General features: G+C 41.6%; 1 protein-coding gene across 3 annotated transcripts in view; it reads left to right on the top strand.

Moving 5' to 3' along the window:
* MCCC2 (methylcrotonyl-CoA carboxylase subunit 2) overlaps window positions 1-17,691 on the top strand; it is a 69,289-nt gene that overhangs the window by 27,427 nt on the left and 24,171 nt on the right. For all 3 annotated transcript variants that reach the window (XR_008665264.1, XM_055331635.1, XM_055331634.1), the window contains exons 7-8: window positions 8,230-8,343; window positions 16,924-16,988. Coding sequence is in view for 2 of the 3 variants with exons in the window: in XM_055331635.1 (XP_055187610.1) it covers window positions 8,230-8,343; window positions 16,924-16,988 (179 nt within the window). In the remaining variant the exon portion in view is untranslated. The remainder of the gene's footprint in view (window positions 1-8,229; window positions 8,344-16,923; window positions 16,989-17,691) is intronic.

The raw sequence follows: 17,691 nt of genomic DNA, 5'->3' as shown, positions 1-17,691 counted from the left end.
TACAATTTATTTACTTGACAGAGAGTGAGAGCGAGAGAGCATGAGTGGGGGAAGAGGCAGGTGGAGATACTCCTAGGACCTCAGGATCATGACCTGAGCTGAAGGCTCAACCACTGAGATACCTAGCACCTCTTAGGTTTTTTTTTTTGTTTTTTTAGATTTTTACTTATTCATTCATGAGAGACAGAGAGAGAGATAGAGAGAGGCAGAGACACAGGCAGAGGGAGAGGCAGGCTCCATGCAGGGAGCCTGACATGGGACTTGATCCTGGGACTCCAGGATCACGCTTTGGGCCAAAGGCAGGCGCTAAACCGCTGAGCCACCCAGGGATCCCCTTAAACATTGTAATATCAGTATTTCTTTAGCCACTTCTCTTATCATATCTTTTTTCTATTTCACTCTAGTATGAAGTTTAGGGTAAAAGTTTACCTTCCTTATTCTGATGAACCTCTTGGAATTTGAGGAAAATTTCCAATTGCTATTGTGAACTAGTCTCCCTAGCGCCTGTTCTGATCTTTTCCTGAGTAGGTGACCTCTAACCCTCATGTCTGCACTGAAGCTCTTGCTTCTACTTCAGTGAAGAAGTCAGGCTGTGTGTGAGCACTGTTGAACTACAACACTGTGGCTTTGCCTTCTTTTATCCCAGAAACAACTGTCCCTCTTTCTCTCCGAGCCTGAACTCGTCCTTTATGATCCTAATGCCAACCTCTCCTTTGTGCCTCATCATTTATCCCTTCTCTCTCACTTTAATTTTTTTCTCATCCACCTTTTATTCCCTCACAGCCAATAAACTACATTGACTTCTTCTGTTTTTAAAGGGTAAAGAAAAAGCATAAAAAATACTGCCAATAGAACAGAACCTTTCCTAGCTTCTCCTGTTCCCTGAAGCTTCTCTCCTTCCCTGGACCAGCAGACTCTTTAACAACTGGCCCAGGACCTTTGTTTCTGACTGCTCACTCTCCTGCTAGTCTCCTAGAAACCAGATTCTCACTCCATGTGCCCCCTTGGTCTTGTCATTTGCTCCCTTCCCAGAAATCCTCCTTAGGCTTTAGGCCTCTGGCCTTTCCTTGTTTCCTGCTGTCTCCATGTCATCCTCCCCACCCCACCCCACCCCACCCAGGAACTTGTCCTGAACAGTTTTGTAAACGCTCAGGACCTACCTTTCATCTCCATGATCTTTGCTGACCTCCCATTTCACCTCTGCTTCCCCTTGTGTGTTCTGTCTGCGTGGATTTCCCATTAATACTTACAGGCTCAAACTAGACTTTGAGCACGTTTGCTTTTTCACTGACTGGTTCCTTCAGCCATGTCCCTGTTTTGTCTTGATGGTTCTTCCTTCTTGGTCTTATCCCTAGGATTGAAGCTTCAATGGCTTCCTGACTTCTGTTTCTGCCCCTACCTAATCATCTCAGGTTAAAAATAAAAAAAATCTGTCTTTCTAATTTTTGTATTCCCAGGAGCTCCTTTGGTGCTGAGAGATAATCAATATATAATACACCTTGTCCTCTCTACTACATTCCTACTGCCATCACCACAGGTAGTTCAGAGCTGCGCTGCCAGTTATGCTGTGGCACTAGCTTCGCCTGCCCTATGTCCCCGACTACCTCATGTCTCCTTTTCTGTCCATTGTACGTGTTAACTGGAAAGTTATTCTTCATCTGGTTCCCTGGCTCTAAACCACAATTTCTACAAAGCAATTAAGACCCTTTGTGATCTGGTTCCAGTCATACGTTCTAGCCTTATTGCTCACTGTCAAGGACTGTTGATCGGAACCAGTCACTGTAATTCACATGCCCCATGGCCTTTTGTGACTACCACTCAGGTCCATGCTGGGCCCTCCCTCCTGCATTCCTTACAGTCTGAGTTACTCTTCATTTTCCAAGTGCATCTCAGATGCTCTCTTTTCCAGGAAGACTTCCTAGAATCCCTTCCTGGAAGTAATCTTTTCCTCCCAATTCCCATAATTTCTGAGTTATACCTTACTAATGGCATTTATTCATTTTATCTAGATGTGTCCTGACTAATTTTGCTGACTTGACTAAGCCACTTGAGATAAGAGACAATATCAGAAGATACTTCCTCTATATTTATTAAAAGAGTGAAATTCTTTGTAACTTTTCAAGTGATACCTGACATACATACTGAGTACTAGTTCTTAAATTTTATTTTATTTTTTTAAAGATTTTTATTTTTTTATTTTTGGGATAGAGAGATAGAGGCAGAGACACAGGCGGGGGGAGAAGCAGGCTCCATGCAGGGAGCCTGACGTGGGACTCCATCCCGGGACTCCAGGGTCAGGCCCTGGGCTGAAGGTGGCGCCAAACTGCCACCCGGACTGCCCTAGTTCTTAAATTTTAATGTATGCTTTATTATTTACTTAAAACTTTGACTTAGATGGCTTGATAAAAACAAATTTTTATACTTGATTATTCCTTTTAAAGTTTTTGTTTATATACTTTATTACATAAAGCAATCACTTGTTGTAACTCCAGTTATGTTATATGTGCATTTTGGGTTTTGTTTTGTTTTTGTTTTTGTTTTTTGAAAAACACTTGTTAGCATTTAGTGACCTGCCCGCCTTGTGGCTTCAAGCTACTAAGAGGCACACCCTTAGTCTTCTCCTCAGCTCTTCTACTGAAGAATTTGGCCTTCATGATGGAAGAGATACTTTTGGGACCTTTCCATTTCTTAAAACTCTGTAGTAGCCCGATCACACCACATCAGCGATAGGAGCAGTTCCACTCTGGTTTTTAGCAGCTTTTACCCATGTCTCCTCACTGATGAAGGTCCTCAGTTTATGAAGGTTGACAGTTGCACAGACGCTCTCGTTCCTCTTTAAGTGGTAATGTCTCGTACCAGCTTCTTCACGGTAACCTGGGTGAGATTTGTCTAAGGTGACCCTGTGGTGATATGTGCCACCAGCATTAGCCCAGCCTCCTGAGTGCTTGCTGATGTGGCTCTGGCCACAGCTCACGGGGCCCTGAAGTATCTGGGTCTTCCTCAGTCTAGATGTCGTGTCAGCAGCCCAGATAAAAGAGGGAGGCCGTCATGTGTGCATATTGATAGGGAGCACTAGCTTCCTTACTCATTCAGTTCCTGCTTTCCTACCCAAGGTTGGTTTTTGTTAAATGTTATTAACCTTTGCCTATTGTAAATTCACTTATCTACTTATTTCTAAGATGTATGTATCTTGACAGCCCTACCTCTGTTGTTCCCTATATCTTTGCAGTGGTAAAAATGTAGACAGATTCCTACAGACCTAAATGGCTTAACATTTTTTATTCTGCTCTCCAGGAGAAAAAATGGTTATATAAGGTACCTGCCTCTATTTCTCTCCTGTTTCATCTTTCCTTCCTTTCTGGTATGCTTTAGGACCTGTTTTTTGTTTTTGAAGTTTAAAGATTTGGCATACTGGTGTCTGGTGGTCTTGCTTAGAGTCTCCTGTCCTGAGGAGACCTTCTGTGGGCTTTCTGCAAATCCATAGTGATGTCTTGATGATCTTGGGAACACACTTCTTTTATTTTCCAGACTATGGGTCCATGTTGCTGGCTTTTGAAGTGTGAGACTTCTAATTCTCTTCGAGGTGGAACCTTTGTTTTCTTTAGGTCTCACATCACCATTAACTTTTAAAATTAGTGGTGGTCTGGTCTAGATGCATCTTTGCCACATCACCTCTTGTCCTGTTTGACTGTAATCTTATAGTGCACCAGGAACAGAATGTTCTTGATTTCTTCTTTCCTTCCTTCCCCTCGCTTCCCCCCTCTTGGCTTGGATCATTATTTTTAAAATTTATTTTCTTTGCTTCAGATGATAGTAATTGTTTTGAGGGGCTTAGTTAGGACAGGCATTGTATATCGCTATCTTTTTTTTAAGATTTTTTTTTTTTTTTTTGTGAGAGAGCAGGGAAAGGGCAAGAGAGAGTGAGAATCTTAAGCAGACTTTGCTGAGCACAGAGCCCTAAGTGGGGCTTGATCTCATGACCTGAGATCAGGACCTGAGCCGAGATCAAGAGTTGGGCGCTCAACTGACTGTGCCACCTACGTACCCGTTTTATTTTTCCTGGGTGCAAAAAAAGTTGGTTTTATTAAAGCACAAGGACAGGACCTGTGGGCAGAAAGAGCTGCTCATTATTTTTAAAATGCATTCCTGCCCGTGAAGTCAGATAAGGCCTGTGGGGGATGAAATCACTCTGATGGCTTTGAGGCTGACAAACAGATTGGGGAAGAAACAGGACGTTCTGGGTAAGGTGGACTTTGTTTTCTGTGCACATTTCAGCCTATTTAGCACAGATAAGTACGAGTACTCCAGAATCAGTGGTGTGATCAGTCAGTATAATTGATAATGTTCTTAAATTTTGGACAGCTGTTGAATTAATGTGTGTATGTTGTGGCTTTTATTTTTTAATGGAGGCTCTGTAGGTAGGCGAAAGAAACAGTGTGATACAGGCATAATTGCTTTCTGCATTTGCTTTTTTTTAAAAAAAGACCTTATTTAATTATTTGAGAGAAAGAAAGACAGGACAGGAGTGGGTGTAGGGGCAGAGGGAGAGGGAGAAGCAGGCTCCCTGCTGGGTGCAGAGCCTGAATCAGGGCCTGATCCCAGGATCCTGAGGTCATGACCTGAGCTAAAGTCAGACGCTTAACTGACTGAGCCACCCAGGCGCCCCTACATTTTTTTACAAATATTTATTTATTTATTTTAAAGAGTGGGTAAGGAGAGAGAGCAAGCAAGAGGAGGAACAGAGGAAGAGGGAGAGAGAGAGACTCAAGTAGTCTCCTTGCAGAGCCCCGAGCCTGATGCTGGGCTCAATCTCACAACCCTGAGGTCATGATCTGAAGTGAAATCAAGAGTCAGACACTTAACCTACTGAGCCACCCAGGCGCCCCTAAAAACATACTCTATTTTTTTTTTTTTTACATACTGTATTTTTAATGGCTTTTCCATCAAGCAACTGAGACCTTCCCCTCTCTAAGTTCTATTACATTTATCATAACGTACCTTTGAACTGGACAGTCTTATGCAATTTTTCAATGGAAGGATGGAGGTCTAGAGTTCACACAGCTTTTCAGAATTAGGTATAAAACCTCTTGACTCTCTCAGAGACCCTTTCTATAGGGCAGGCTGCTGACCTACAATATGTAATTTGGTTTTGGTGCAATGAGAATCAGTCTCTATTTGTTCAGGCAAGACCTGGAGGGTAATGAGATTTTGTCGAATGTTTTTGCAGACTCTTAACCTCTGTGGTATAGTACCTTGTTTCCTTTTACTCAGAATTTCTGCATGTTCTCTCTGTGGCAGTGACAGCAAGCAGTGTAATGGTCAGAAACACTGCACTCTTCGCCTTCTTGCTGCTGTCTTGCTCTCGGTGCAAGTCTTGAATCACCATGGACCTCCTCACCCTGGTGAAATTTGGAAGTTTTTGGGTTCATCAGCCAAGAAGGAATTCTTGAGATGTCTTTGGTGCAGAAAGGTGGTTTTATTGAAGCCCAAGGACAGGACCTGTGGGCAGGAAAAGCTGCCCTGGGAGTGCGAGGAGTGACTGATTATGTACTTTTCCATTAGTAGGAGTGAGGGAGAGCATAAGTCTCCAAGGACTCTGGAAGGGAGGCTCTCAGGACCCCAAGAGGCTAGCTGCTGCCAAGATAAGGTTCCCTTTAAACATGAGGATACTAAGGCTGCCCCAAGTTCCCCAAGGAAGGTCATGGCCTGTGTGTCTCAGGATCTATCAGTGGGCTGCACGTTGTGAGGAGATTTAATTTAAGCTACATCTCTCTTGCCTTTGTTTCCCTCATCCACCCTGTTAGAGGGATCTCTTGGTTTGTCCATGTCCCAGGAAGCCCTGCTCACAGGTGCCTGGGGGAGCTATCGTCTCTCAACGGAGTTCTTGGGGCTTCCCCTTTGTTCTGAAGCGGGTAAGAGAGTCACTGTCCTGGGTCTCCTGATTGGGTGCCTGTGCTGAGCCTCCATTGCAAGCCAGATCTCTCCCCTGAGTGTGTGCAGAACAGGTGATGCCCTTGCACCTTACTTATGTCCTTTTCATGTCCTCTTAGTAGACAGAGCAGCAGGATTTCCCTTCTGGGGTCCCACATCATTTGTCCAGTGTGGCTCAGCCTGTGAGATCTTTGTTGTACCCTAGACGAATGCTTTGGGACACAAAGTTATTGGAGCTATTTGGCCCTGGGGTTCCTGTGCTTTGTGAGAAGAAGGAGTAGAAACAGTGGTTGGGCTTTTCTTGGGACATATTCACCCAGTTTCATGAGTGAGCATCTGCTTAGAATTAAATGATGAGAAGAGGAGATTCTGTAACAGTGGTGACTTCTCTAATCTCTGTTCTTTTATTTCCTCTTTACTTCTATTGTCAGAATTTGCTTTAGAGATTTTAGTGTTTATGAGACACTCATAATATGAAATATGTCCCTTTTTAGATTTTTGCCTCACTATAACTCTTCTCTATTTCCTTGCTTTTTTTGGTACTGAAATAGTTTGAGCTGTATTTGCTGTTCTTTACTCCTCAAGCCTTAAAGAAAAAGCCCATGAAATATTTCAAACATGCAGAAAATGTAGAGAATAGTGCAGTAACAGTGGAACACTCGCGTACCCTCCACTGGGATTTACACAAAGTGTTTGCGTTTCATTTGTTTTTTCCCTCAGATTTTTAAAGAACTTATTTATTCACAGTTCATTGATTCATTCAAAATGATGTGTTGATGGATGTGTTGATTATTTGCATATCTTCGCTATTGTGAACAGTTACCGTGGATATTTCCTGTGCTCCTTTCCTTGTGTGAGAGTTTTTCTTGCCATAGATATTTTGAAAATAAATTTCTGGATGATTGATAAGCAGAAACTATATGTGATAAGCACGTTTGTGATAATGTTGACAGTGAAATGTTGCAGCCATTTTTAATAACATACGTGAAGTAGGGAAGAATCCTTTTTGTGACAGCCATTTTGATAGAAAAATGTTAACTCCTGCTGCCCTGCGTCTTTGGATTCATACTATGTAGCATTTTTATTTCAAAATGGATCTTTGTATGACCGTAAGAAAACTGTTGGAATATTGGAATTAGTAGCAATAAGTGCTTTCACGTGGTAACTTAAGAAAATAACCATTACAGGGGATCCCTGGGTGGCGCAGCGGTTTAGCCCCTCCCTGCCTTTGGCTCAGGCCGCCATCCTGGAGACCCGGGATCAAATCCCACGTCGGGCTTCTGGTGCATGGAGCCTGCTTCTCCCTCTGCCTATGTCTCTGCCTCTCTCTCTCTCTCTCTCTCTCTCTCTCTCTCTCTCTGTGTGACTATCGTAAATAAATAAAAAAAAATTAAAAAAAATAACCATTACATGTTTTCCTTATTTTTCTCTGATATTATTATTATTATTATTATTTTAAGATTTATTTATTCATGAGACAGAGAGAGGGAGAGAGGCCAAGACACAGGCAGAGGGAGAAGCAGGCTCCATGCAGGGAGCCTGACCTGGGACTCGATCCCGGGTCTCCAGGATCACACCCTAGGCTGAAGGCGGCGCTAAACCGCTGCGCCACCAGGGCTGCCCTGATATTATGTATTTCTGCCCAAGGGTAATCAGCCAAACCTGTATTCATTATTCTTTGTGTCTTACTAATCTCTAAGCAGTTTTATTTTTTTTTAAAGCTTTTTATGTAACATTTTAAATATATGTAAAAGTAGAGAAAACAGCACTGTGGACTCTCAGCATATGCATTACTTAGGTTCCACACAGCTGATTTGCTTTTGAATGCGATTTTTAACTGTGATGCAGACATTAGTTTTATATTTAGAGCATACCATATTCTGCGTAACACAAGGTATTAACACTCATTTGGAGAATTATTTCTGTATTCTTATGAGGTAAGTGGTAATTATCGAGAAGGGTTATTATTAGTTTCAACAGAGTTTTGCTGACCTGTGGGTGGATTGCAGAGTTTCTTCTCTCCATTAGTTGATCAGGCTAATGTCTTAAAGAGTCAGTCTTCTCTCCAACAGGGAGACTGTCCATAGATTTTGTAAAAATGTGACCTAAATCCTTCAGAATGCTTTGGTAAAAGTAGTTAAGAACATACTCCAAACATTTAGAGGACCATTTTAAAAATGAAGTATAGGGACCAGCTAATAATATCCTCTGGTACTGCAACATTTATGGCTCGATAGACCCAGAGACTATAACTGTTTAAGCTGCACCTCATGGGTTTCTTGTATGCTTGGATTTCAGATAGCGGTGGTCATGGGCTCCTGTACAGCCGGTGGTGCTTATGTTCCTGCAATGGCTGATGAAAACATCATTGTACGCAAGCAGGGTACCATTTTCTTGGCAGGACCCCCGTTGGTAAGAACATGGTCTTGATTGAGTGAGTGAATGAGTGAAGTTAAATATACATAATATAAAATTTACCCTTCTAACCATTTTTTAAGCCATTGTTTTAAAAAATAAAACATTGTTTTCAAAGATTTATTTATTTTTTATTTTTAAAGATTTTATTTATTTATTCATGAAAAACACAGAGAGGAGAGAGAGAGAGGCAGAGACACAGGCAGAGGGAGAAGCAGGCTCCATGCAGGGAGCCCGATGTGGGACTCGATTCCGGGTCTCCAGGATCACACCCTGGGCTGAAGGTGGCACTAAACCGCTGAACCACCCGGGCTGCCCTATTTTTTTAGAGAGAGAGAGAACACAACCAGGGTGTGGCAAGGCAGAGATCCTCAAACATACTCCTCACTGAGTGCAGAGTCTGACATGAGGCTTGATCTCACAACCCTGAGATCATGACCTGAGTGGAAACCAAGAGTTGGATGCTTAACCGACTGAGCCACCCACACATCCCTATTCTTTTTATTTTTTTTTTTAAGATTTTATTTATTTACTTACTTATTTACTCATGAGAGACACACACACACACAGAGAGAGACAGGTACAGGCAGAGGGAGAGGGAGAAGCAGGCTGCCTGCAGGGAGCCCAACACGGGACTCGATCCTGGGTCTTCAGGATCAGGCCCTGGGCTGAAGGTGGCACTAAACTGCTGAGCCACCTGGGCTGCCCCCACACATCCCCATTCTAACCATTTTTAAGTGCACAGTTCTGTGGCACTAGTATATTCACATTATTGTGCAACCATCACCACCATCCATCTCCAGAACTTTCTCATATACTCCATCTGAAAATCTGTGCACATTAAACATTAACTCCCGGGATGCCTGGGTGGCTCAGCGGTTAAGTGCCTGCCTCTCGCTTTTAAAGATTTTTAAATAAAATCTTATAAAAAAACAAAAAACATTAACTCCCTATTCTCTCCAATCTCCACTGCTCCTGGCTACTATAATTCTCTTTTTTCTATGAATTTGATTACTGTTAGGTACATTGTATAAGTGGAATCATACAATATCTATCCTTTGTGATTGGCATATTTTACTCAGGATAATGTCTTCAAGATTTACCATGTTGCTGCATACATGAGAACTTCCTTTTAAGGCTGAATAATATTCCATTGCATGTATATACAACATTTTGTTTATTAACTCATCCATGAGTGGACTTTTGAGTTGCTTCCAATTTGGGGCTATTATGAATAATGCTGTATGAGTGTTCAAATATATCTAAGTCCCTGCTTTCATTTTTTTGGGTATATGCTCAGAAGTGGAATTGCTGGATTGTGTTTAATTAATTATGTGTTTTAACTTTTTGAGAAGCCACTCATTTCATTTTATTGCTGAATAATATTTTATTGTATGGATAGGCAGCATTTTGTTTATCCATTTATCATTGATAAATCATTGGGGTTGTTTCCAATGTTTGGATATTATGAATAACGCTGCTATGCATAATTCATATCCAAGTTTAAGTGGGTATGTTTTCCTTTATAATGTTTATATACTAGTGTGTACGATTGCTAGGTCACATGGTTTTTTAATATTTTATTTATTTATTCATGAAAGAGAGAGACAGAGACGCAGGCAGAAGGAGAAGCAGGCTCCCTGCAGGGAGCCCTGATGGTGACTCAATCCCAGGACTCTGGGATCATGCCCTGAGCCAAAGGCAGACGCTCAACTGCTGAGCTACCCAGGTGTCCCTCATTTAGGTTTTGATTTGCATTTCCCTAATGTCTAATGATGTTGAGCCTCTTTCACGTGCTTGTTGGTTGTTTGTAGATCTTCTTTGGAAAGATATCTATTCAGCTCCTTTGCCCACTTTTTTTAAAAAATATTTTTATTTATTCATGAGAGACACAGAGAGGCAGAGACACAGGCAGAGACAGAAGCAGGCTCCCTGCGGGGAGCCTAATGTGGGACTTGATCCCAGGACCCTGGGATCATGCCCTGAGCCAAAGGCAGACACTCAATCACTGAGCCACCCAGGCATCCCCTTTGCCCACATTTTAAATTGGGCTATTTGTTGAATTGTGAGAATTCTTTATATGTTCTGGATACAAATATTTTCTTTCTGAGAATTATCTTCACTTTCTTAGCGGTATCTTCCTTTGAAGCATGAAAATGTTTAATTTTGATAAAGTTCAATTTATGCATTTTTTTTCTTTGCTGTGCTTTTGGTGTAATATCTGTGAAAGCTTTGCCTGTTGCAAGATCATGAAGATTTAATACTTTGGTTTCTTCTAAGTTTTAGCTCTTACTTTTAGGTTCATAATCCATTTTTAGTTAGTTTGGCTAGGTTTAAGGAAGGAATCCACCATTGTTCGGTATGTTGATATGTAGTTGGCCCAGTATCATTTGTTGAATGGCTAATGAAATAAACTTTTACTTTTTCTTCTACCTCAGTTGTGCTTTTGTTTGACTCAGGGTCACTAGAAGTTGGTAAACAAGGTGCTTGCACATACTATGTCAACTTTTGTATAAAACAGGGCAGATTATACATTTGTAAGCTTGTATATGCATAAAGAAACTCTGGAAAAGATACAATAAACATAGTTTTAATGCAGAGGAGTTGAAACAGGGCAGGAGAGAGACCTTTGCCTTTTTGTGTGTGCACTGAACATAAACATTTTGAGACCTTTGACTTTCTGAGTCTTGTGAAAACATTACCTTTTCAAAAAGGTTAAGTTAAAAAAAAGAAGGAACAAGTTAGAATAGCTATGAGAAGTGCTCCAAATTTCTGATCCTAGTAATCTTTATGAATCACTGGTAGGGCAAGCTACATAATTTGCAGACCGTAGTGCAAAATGAAGGTCCAGGACCCCTTGTTCAAAAAGGAGGAAAAAGGGGACGCCTGGGTTGCTCAGCAGTTGAGCATCAGCCTTCGGCCCAGGGCGTGATCCTGGAGACCCAGGATCAAGTCCCACATCGGGCTCCCTGCATGGAGCGTGCTTCTCCCTCTGCCTATGACTCTGCCTGCCTCTCTCTCTCTGTATCTCTCATGAATAAATAAATAAAATCTTTAAAAATAAAAAAAATAAAAATAAAATTTAAAAAAAGGAGGAAAAAGTACCTGTTAAAGGTACTAAAATATAAAACATTTTCCTTCTTTGGTACCTTTACCTGTCTTGATGTTTTTTATTTGCTATTTAAGTACATGCTCCTTCAAGCATAGACTACTCCCCTTCTCAGGCATCTGTGCTTTCAGTGGGTCCACCGTTCAACTCCTGGTGGACATGTGACCCCCCCCAAGGATATGCAGCCTCCATATTGGGTTGTGCTTGATATCCAGATGGGCAAGGGACGAAACGCTGTCCCTTAGCTCCCACCCATACCTCCACTGAGTCACATGCTGGAGAATACACCTCAGCACCACCAGCCCAGGAAAGGGATGCTGCTGCTGTGCCCCACCGTGAGACACCAGGGAGTGCACACCTGATCCTGATCTTCCCTTTGCCCATACCAGGCCCCATGGGGGATAGGTGTAATAGTCACAAGACAGGGATGGGGAGGAGCAAATAGGACAGAGCCCTGGACCTAGGCACCAGATGGCAGGGAAGCAGGGGGCCAAGAACCTTTTACAGAAAGATGATGGGAGGCAGACGAGTAAGAGCCAAGGCTCTGAACCCCAACACAGACTCCCCATTGTGCCATCAGACTTCATTTACAAAACACATATTTAAAGATAAGATTAGGATTTCAGTAGGGTAACCACTGACCATTAAACGCCAAGCACAGAGCCCTTCTGAGAGTGAGATCCTGCAGCCTTACTGGTGAGCTGCCTGTGTTGCAGGACTGAGGAGTAGATTATGTAATCTTGGGCTCTTCCCCATCTTCTCTTTGGTCAGCTCCATGCTGGTGATGTTCAGTAATGCTGTCTTTGCTATGCTTGTGTCACTTCAGTTGGATAAAGAGAGGGTAGATGAAGCCACACGTAATTACTTCATCATACAACAAAATGCCCCATTATTTAAGTGAAATCTAAGAATATTATATAGGTAAGAAGAATGTCAAGGGTATTATAAAACCATAATATCCACACAATGGAATATGATTCAGCCATAAGAAAAAAATGAAGTTCTGACACCTGCTACAACATAGATGAACCTTGAAAACATTATGTGAGACACAAAAGGAAAAAATATTGTAAAATTCCACTTCCATGATATATATAGAATAAGCAAACTCATATAGACTGCAAGTAGGTAAGTGGTTGCCAGGGACCAAGAGGAGGGTAGAATGGAGAGTGACTCTAGTGAGTACGGGCTTTCTTTTGGGAATGAGGAAACTTCTGGAATTAGGTGGAGTTGGTGGTTCCACAACCGTGTGAATATACAAAAAAACCCCCACTGAATTGTATTCTTCAAATGTGAATTTTATGGTACATGAATTCTGTCTCAGGAAGTAAGCTTATTGCTTCAGAAGTCTGACAAAAAAGTCACCTTTGGTTTTGGAATAGTAACACAAATGTATTAAAAAGTACGTTAAAAAGAGCTTGTGCCTGCTTTGATGTGAAGTATGTGTATTTTCCAAATGATTATGTTCATTTTAAATTTTACTGAGGATCAGGTAAGTTTGAAGAGCTGCCATTTTATTTATTTATATTTATTTATATATATATTTTTTATAAATTTATTTTTTATTGGTGTTCAATTTGCCAACATATAGAATAACACCCAGTGCTCATCCCATCAAGTGCCCCCCTCAGTGCCCGTCACCCAGTCACCCCCACCCTCCGCCCACCTCCCCTTCCACCACCCCTAGTTCGTTTCCCACAGTTAGGAGTCTCTCATGTTCTGTCTCCCTTTCTGATATTTCCCACTCATTTTTTCTCCTTTCCCCTTTATTCCCTTTCACTATTTTTTATATTCCCCAAATGAATGAGACCATATAATGTTTGTCCTTCTCCGATTGACTTATTTCACTCAGCATAATACCCTCCAGTTCCATCCACGTCGAAGCAAATGGTGGGTATTTGTCATTTCTATTTATTTATTTTTAAAGATTTTATTTATTTATCCATCAGAGATACACAGACAGAGCCAGAGACACAGGCAGAGGGAGAAGCAGGCTCCATGCAGGGAGCCCGAGTGGGACTCAATCCCAGGACTCCAGGATCAGGCCCTGAGCCAAAGGCAGATGCTCAACCACTGAGCCACCCAGGTGTCCCCAAGAGCTGCTATTTTAAATGTGATAAGAGTTTCAAGGCATTATTCAAAAGGCCTGTGGTATCAGTTATTCTTTGATATTTTTCTAGCTATGAGTGATACTTATCATTGGTTAATGGTAGGAGAATTCATTTGGAATTTACCTTTGTCTAGTGAAGGGTACAAACCTTTAGTAGTTTTTAGGTGTTTTTTTCTTAAGGAATGAGTAAAGATACGACTAAAAATTGAACACGCCTTTTTGGGACTGTGCGTAGCATCATAATACTGAATTAACACTAGCGGTTTTCAAGAGAAGAGTTTGTGGAAAGGGTGCACTTGCAGCCTAAGCAGGCTCCATGCAGTTTGGTCAGTGGTTGCAAATTTACCTTAGCAAGGAGCAGTTTAGCAGCCAAAGTCGGCAGTCTTCCTAGACAACTGAAATCTGTTGTGTAGCCTACACTGAAAGACCATGTTTACAGGTTAAAAAAAAAAAAAAAGGAAGCAGCGGCAGAAATCTCATCTATCTGCTTGAGGCTTCTAAATTTTGACACTTGTTTTACTGAAAATTGCAAAAGATCCCATGCATAACGTCTGGTTGAGTTGTTATAGCTTTTTGTTGCTTAAAGTGGTTGGAAAAATGCATACCGATAAGACAAGCTTTTTTTTTTTTTTTTTTTTTTTTTAAGATAGGCTTTTGAAGAAGCTTTTTGTTCCTGTGTCTTCTGAACTTGTTTTGATATTTATCATCTTTGCACCTGTCACAGTATCAAGCATGTTGTGGGTGGTCAGTAAATATAAACCAATGACAAATCCTTATTTTATCAGTTGATATTAGTCAGAGCCTTAGAAATAAACACAGTCTAAAAAAATACATAAATAAATAAACACAGTCTATTGGTGGCTTATTCCTTTATACAACTTTAAATATCCAGACACCTCTTATAATTATTGTCTGGGCTGAAGGCTATTTTACACTGAATATTTTGGGAGGAAGAGAACCAAGAATTCAGTTCTGTGGGTGGAATAATTGGAGGTGAAAATTTTAATTGTTTCTCTGTGCGATAATATTTTGTTTAAGACAGAGCTTTTTTTTTTTAAAAGATTTTATTTATTCATGAGAGACACACACACACACACAGAGAGAGGCAGAGACAGAGGCAGAGGGAGAAGCAGGCTCCATGCAGGGAGCCCGACGTGGGACTCGATCCCGGGTCTCCAGGATCAGGCCCTGGGCCGAAGGCAGTGCTAAACCGCTGAGCCACCCGGGTTGCCCAAGACAGAGCTTTTGATGTAGTGAATAATAAGTCCTTTCTGTGCTGCAATTTAGATAAATGTTCATTGTTCCAAAAGCTTTTCCTATTTGAAGAATAAGAAATCAATCAACCCAAAGAAGTAGGAATCAGTAAGCAACTCCTAAGGGGTCAGGTTGGCATTTGTCACTAAATGGTTTTTCTTTCTTTTCTGTTAGAATTTCTCAGGCTCTGATGAAGTCATTCTTAATATAGTACTTGAGGTCTTTCATTTTGATCATTTTCTGCTGAATCATTTTTTATTTTTAAAATTTTATTTAAATTCGATTAATTAACATATAGTATATTATTAGTTTCAGAGGTAGAGGTCAGTGATTCATCAGTCTTGTATCACACCAGTGCTCATTATAGCATATCACCCAGACACCCCATCCCCACATGCACCTCCTCTCCAGCAACCCTCAGTTTGTTTCCTATGATCAAGAGTCTCTTCTGGGGCAGCCTGGGTGGCTCAGTGGTTTGGCTCCACCTTCAGCCCAGGGCATGATCCTAGAGACCTAGGATCGAGTCCCGCATCGGGCTCCCTGCGTGGAGCCTGCTTGTCCCTCTGCCTGTGTTTCTGCCTCTCTCTCTCTCTCTCTCTCTCTCTCTCTCTCTCTCTCTCTGTTTCTCTCGTGAATGGATAAATAAAATCTTAAAAAAAAAGTCTCTTCTGGTTTGTCTCCCTCTCTGATTTCATCGTGTTTTATTTTTTCCTCTCTTCCTTTATGATCCTCTGTTTCTTAAACTCCACATATGAGTTAGATCATATGATGATTATCTTTCTCTGATTGACTTATTTTGCTTTGCATAATCCCTTTTAGTTCCATCCATGTCTTTGCAAATGGCAAGATTTCATTTTTTTGATGGCTGAGTAGTAGTCCATTGCATATACACACAGACACACCACACTACACCACATCTTTATCTGTTCATCTGTCGATGGACATCTGGGCTCTTACCCTAATTTGGCTGTTGGGACATTGCTGCTATAAACATTGGGGTGCAATTGCCCTTCAGATCACTACATTTGTATCTTTGGGGTAAATAACCAGTAGTGCAATTGCTGGATCATAGGGTAGCTCTGTTTTTCAGAGTGGCTGCAGCAGCTTACATTCCCACCAACAGTATAATAGGGTTTCCCTTTCTCCACATCCTCACCAACATCTGTCATTTCCTGACTTGTTACTTTTTCTGCTGAATCTTAGATGTGGGTAATCTTAGAGATTTTTTGGCATCTTAAAGGTATTGCACTTTTAAGAGTTTGTGATAGTTACTGCAGTTTTTCCGGATGGTCCAAAAAAGGCATTAATTCATTAAAGGTACTGAACTTTTAGAGACGAATACAACACAGTTCCTGCCATCAAGGTATTCACAGTAGAAAGGAGCCAACAGAGGCACATGCAGATTACTGACATGCACAGTCTGCAGATGCCCTGTTGGAGACACATAAGGAGTATTCTTGGACCACAGATGAGCAAGCATTGTTCTCTTATTGCTCTGGAGTGTCATTAATGATGAAAAGTCCTGCAAAGGTCAGGAAAGGTCACATGGATTCCCCAGGTGAGTGACAGGGAGCAGGGAGCGCAGGCAGTGGGAAGAGCATATGCATAGCACAAAAGCTTTAACATGCATAAGGTAGGAGAAGGAGAGCAGGCGTTTTAGCCTGGAAATACCCCGATTCACTTCAGGTTCCATTGTTGCTCTGGAGCTGTGGGGAAGTTCCTTAGGCTGGCTTCAGATTTTTCATCTGTAGAGTAGAGACAGTTTTTTCTAGGTTTGCTGAGTAGTAGGTGGAATAAGAAAACAAAATCTGGGGGTGCCTGGGTGGCTCAGCTGGTTAAGTGTCCTGTCCACCTCTTGATCTCAGCTCAGGTCTTGATCTCAGGGTCTTGAGTCTGATCCCTGCACTGGGCTCCATGCTGGATGTGGAGCCTACTTAAAAACTTTTTTTTTAAATGTAAAAAAAGAGAAAGAAAATAAAACCTTTAGCTCTGTGGAAGAGGGAGTGGTAATAAGCAAAGGCAGGTTAGAAGCCGTGCATGGTAGGTAAGCATTTTTATGTCTCAGTTGGGCACAACTCACCATGGACTTTTATCCTTGCTGTAGGTGAAAGCCGCAACCAAGGAAGAAGTGTCAGCTGAAGATCTTGGAGGTGCCGATCTGCATTGCAGGTGAGACTGAAGCACTTGTTTCTTTCAAGGATTCATTGCCATCTCTTTGTTGAAGAGAGAGTTTGGTTATTTTTTCTAAAAATTAAACTTGCCAGATCCAACCGCAGTTTATCTGTTCTTGAGCTATTGTTAGGGTTCAGTTCTTTGAATTGTAGAGTTGCATTTCTAAGCTAGAACATCAGCTTTTACATTATAGCCTAAAAAGACTGGAGAGACAGGTATCTCATTTCTTTTTTTTTTTTTTAAGATTTTATTTATTTATTTATGAGACACCCAAAGAGAGAGGGAGATACATAGGCAGAGGGAGAAGCAGACTCCCTGAGGGGAACCCGATGTGGGACTCGATCCCAGACCAGGATCACGCCCTGAGCCAAAGGCAGACACTCAACCGCTAAGCTGCCCAAGCGTCCCACATTTCTCATTTCTTTAACAAATACCCATCAAGCACCTGTTATGTGGCAGACACTGTTCTAGATGTTCAAGGTTATACGATAGACATTGTCTTTGACCTCAGGGAGCTTATTAACTTGCTAGTCAGGGAGGTGGCTGATAAATAATTACCAAAAAATGATAAATGATATGTGTACATGTGTTAAGGCCTGTAAAGAAGTATAGGGAAAGCATATAGAAGGTCGATCCAGGGGATCCCTGGGTGGTTCAGTGGTTTAGCCGCTGCCTTTGGCCCAGGGTGTGATCCTGGAGA

Source organism: Nyctereutes procyonoides, unplaced genomic scaffold (genome assembly GCF_905146905.1).
Source record: "Nyctereutes procyonoides isolate TBG_1078 unplaced genomic scaffold, NYPRO_anot_genome, whole genome shotgun sequence".
NCBI classification, from domain to species: Eukaryota; Metazoa; Chordata; class Mammalia; order Carnivora; family Canidae; genus Nyctereutes; species Nyctereutes procyonoides.
This window is presented reverse-complemented; position numbering and strand designations above follow the sequence as displayed.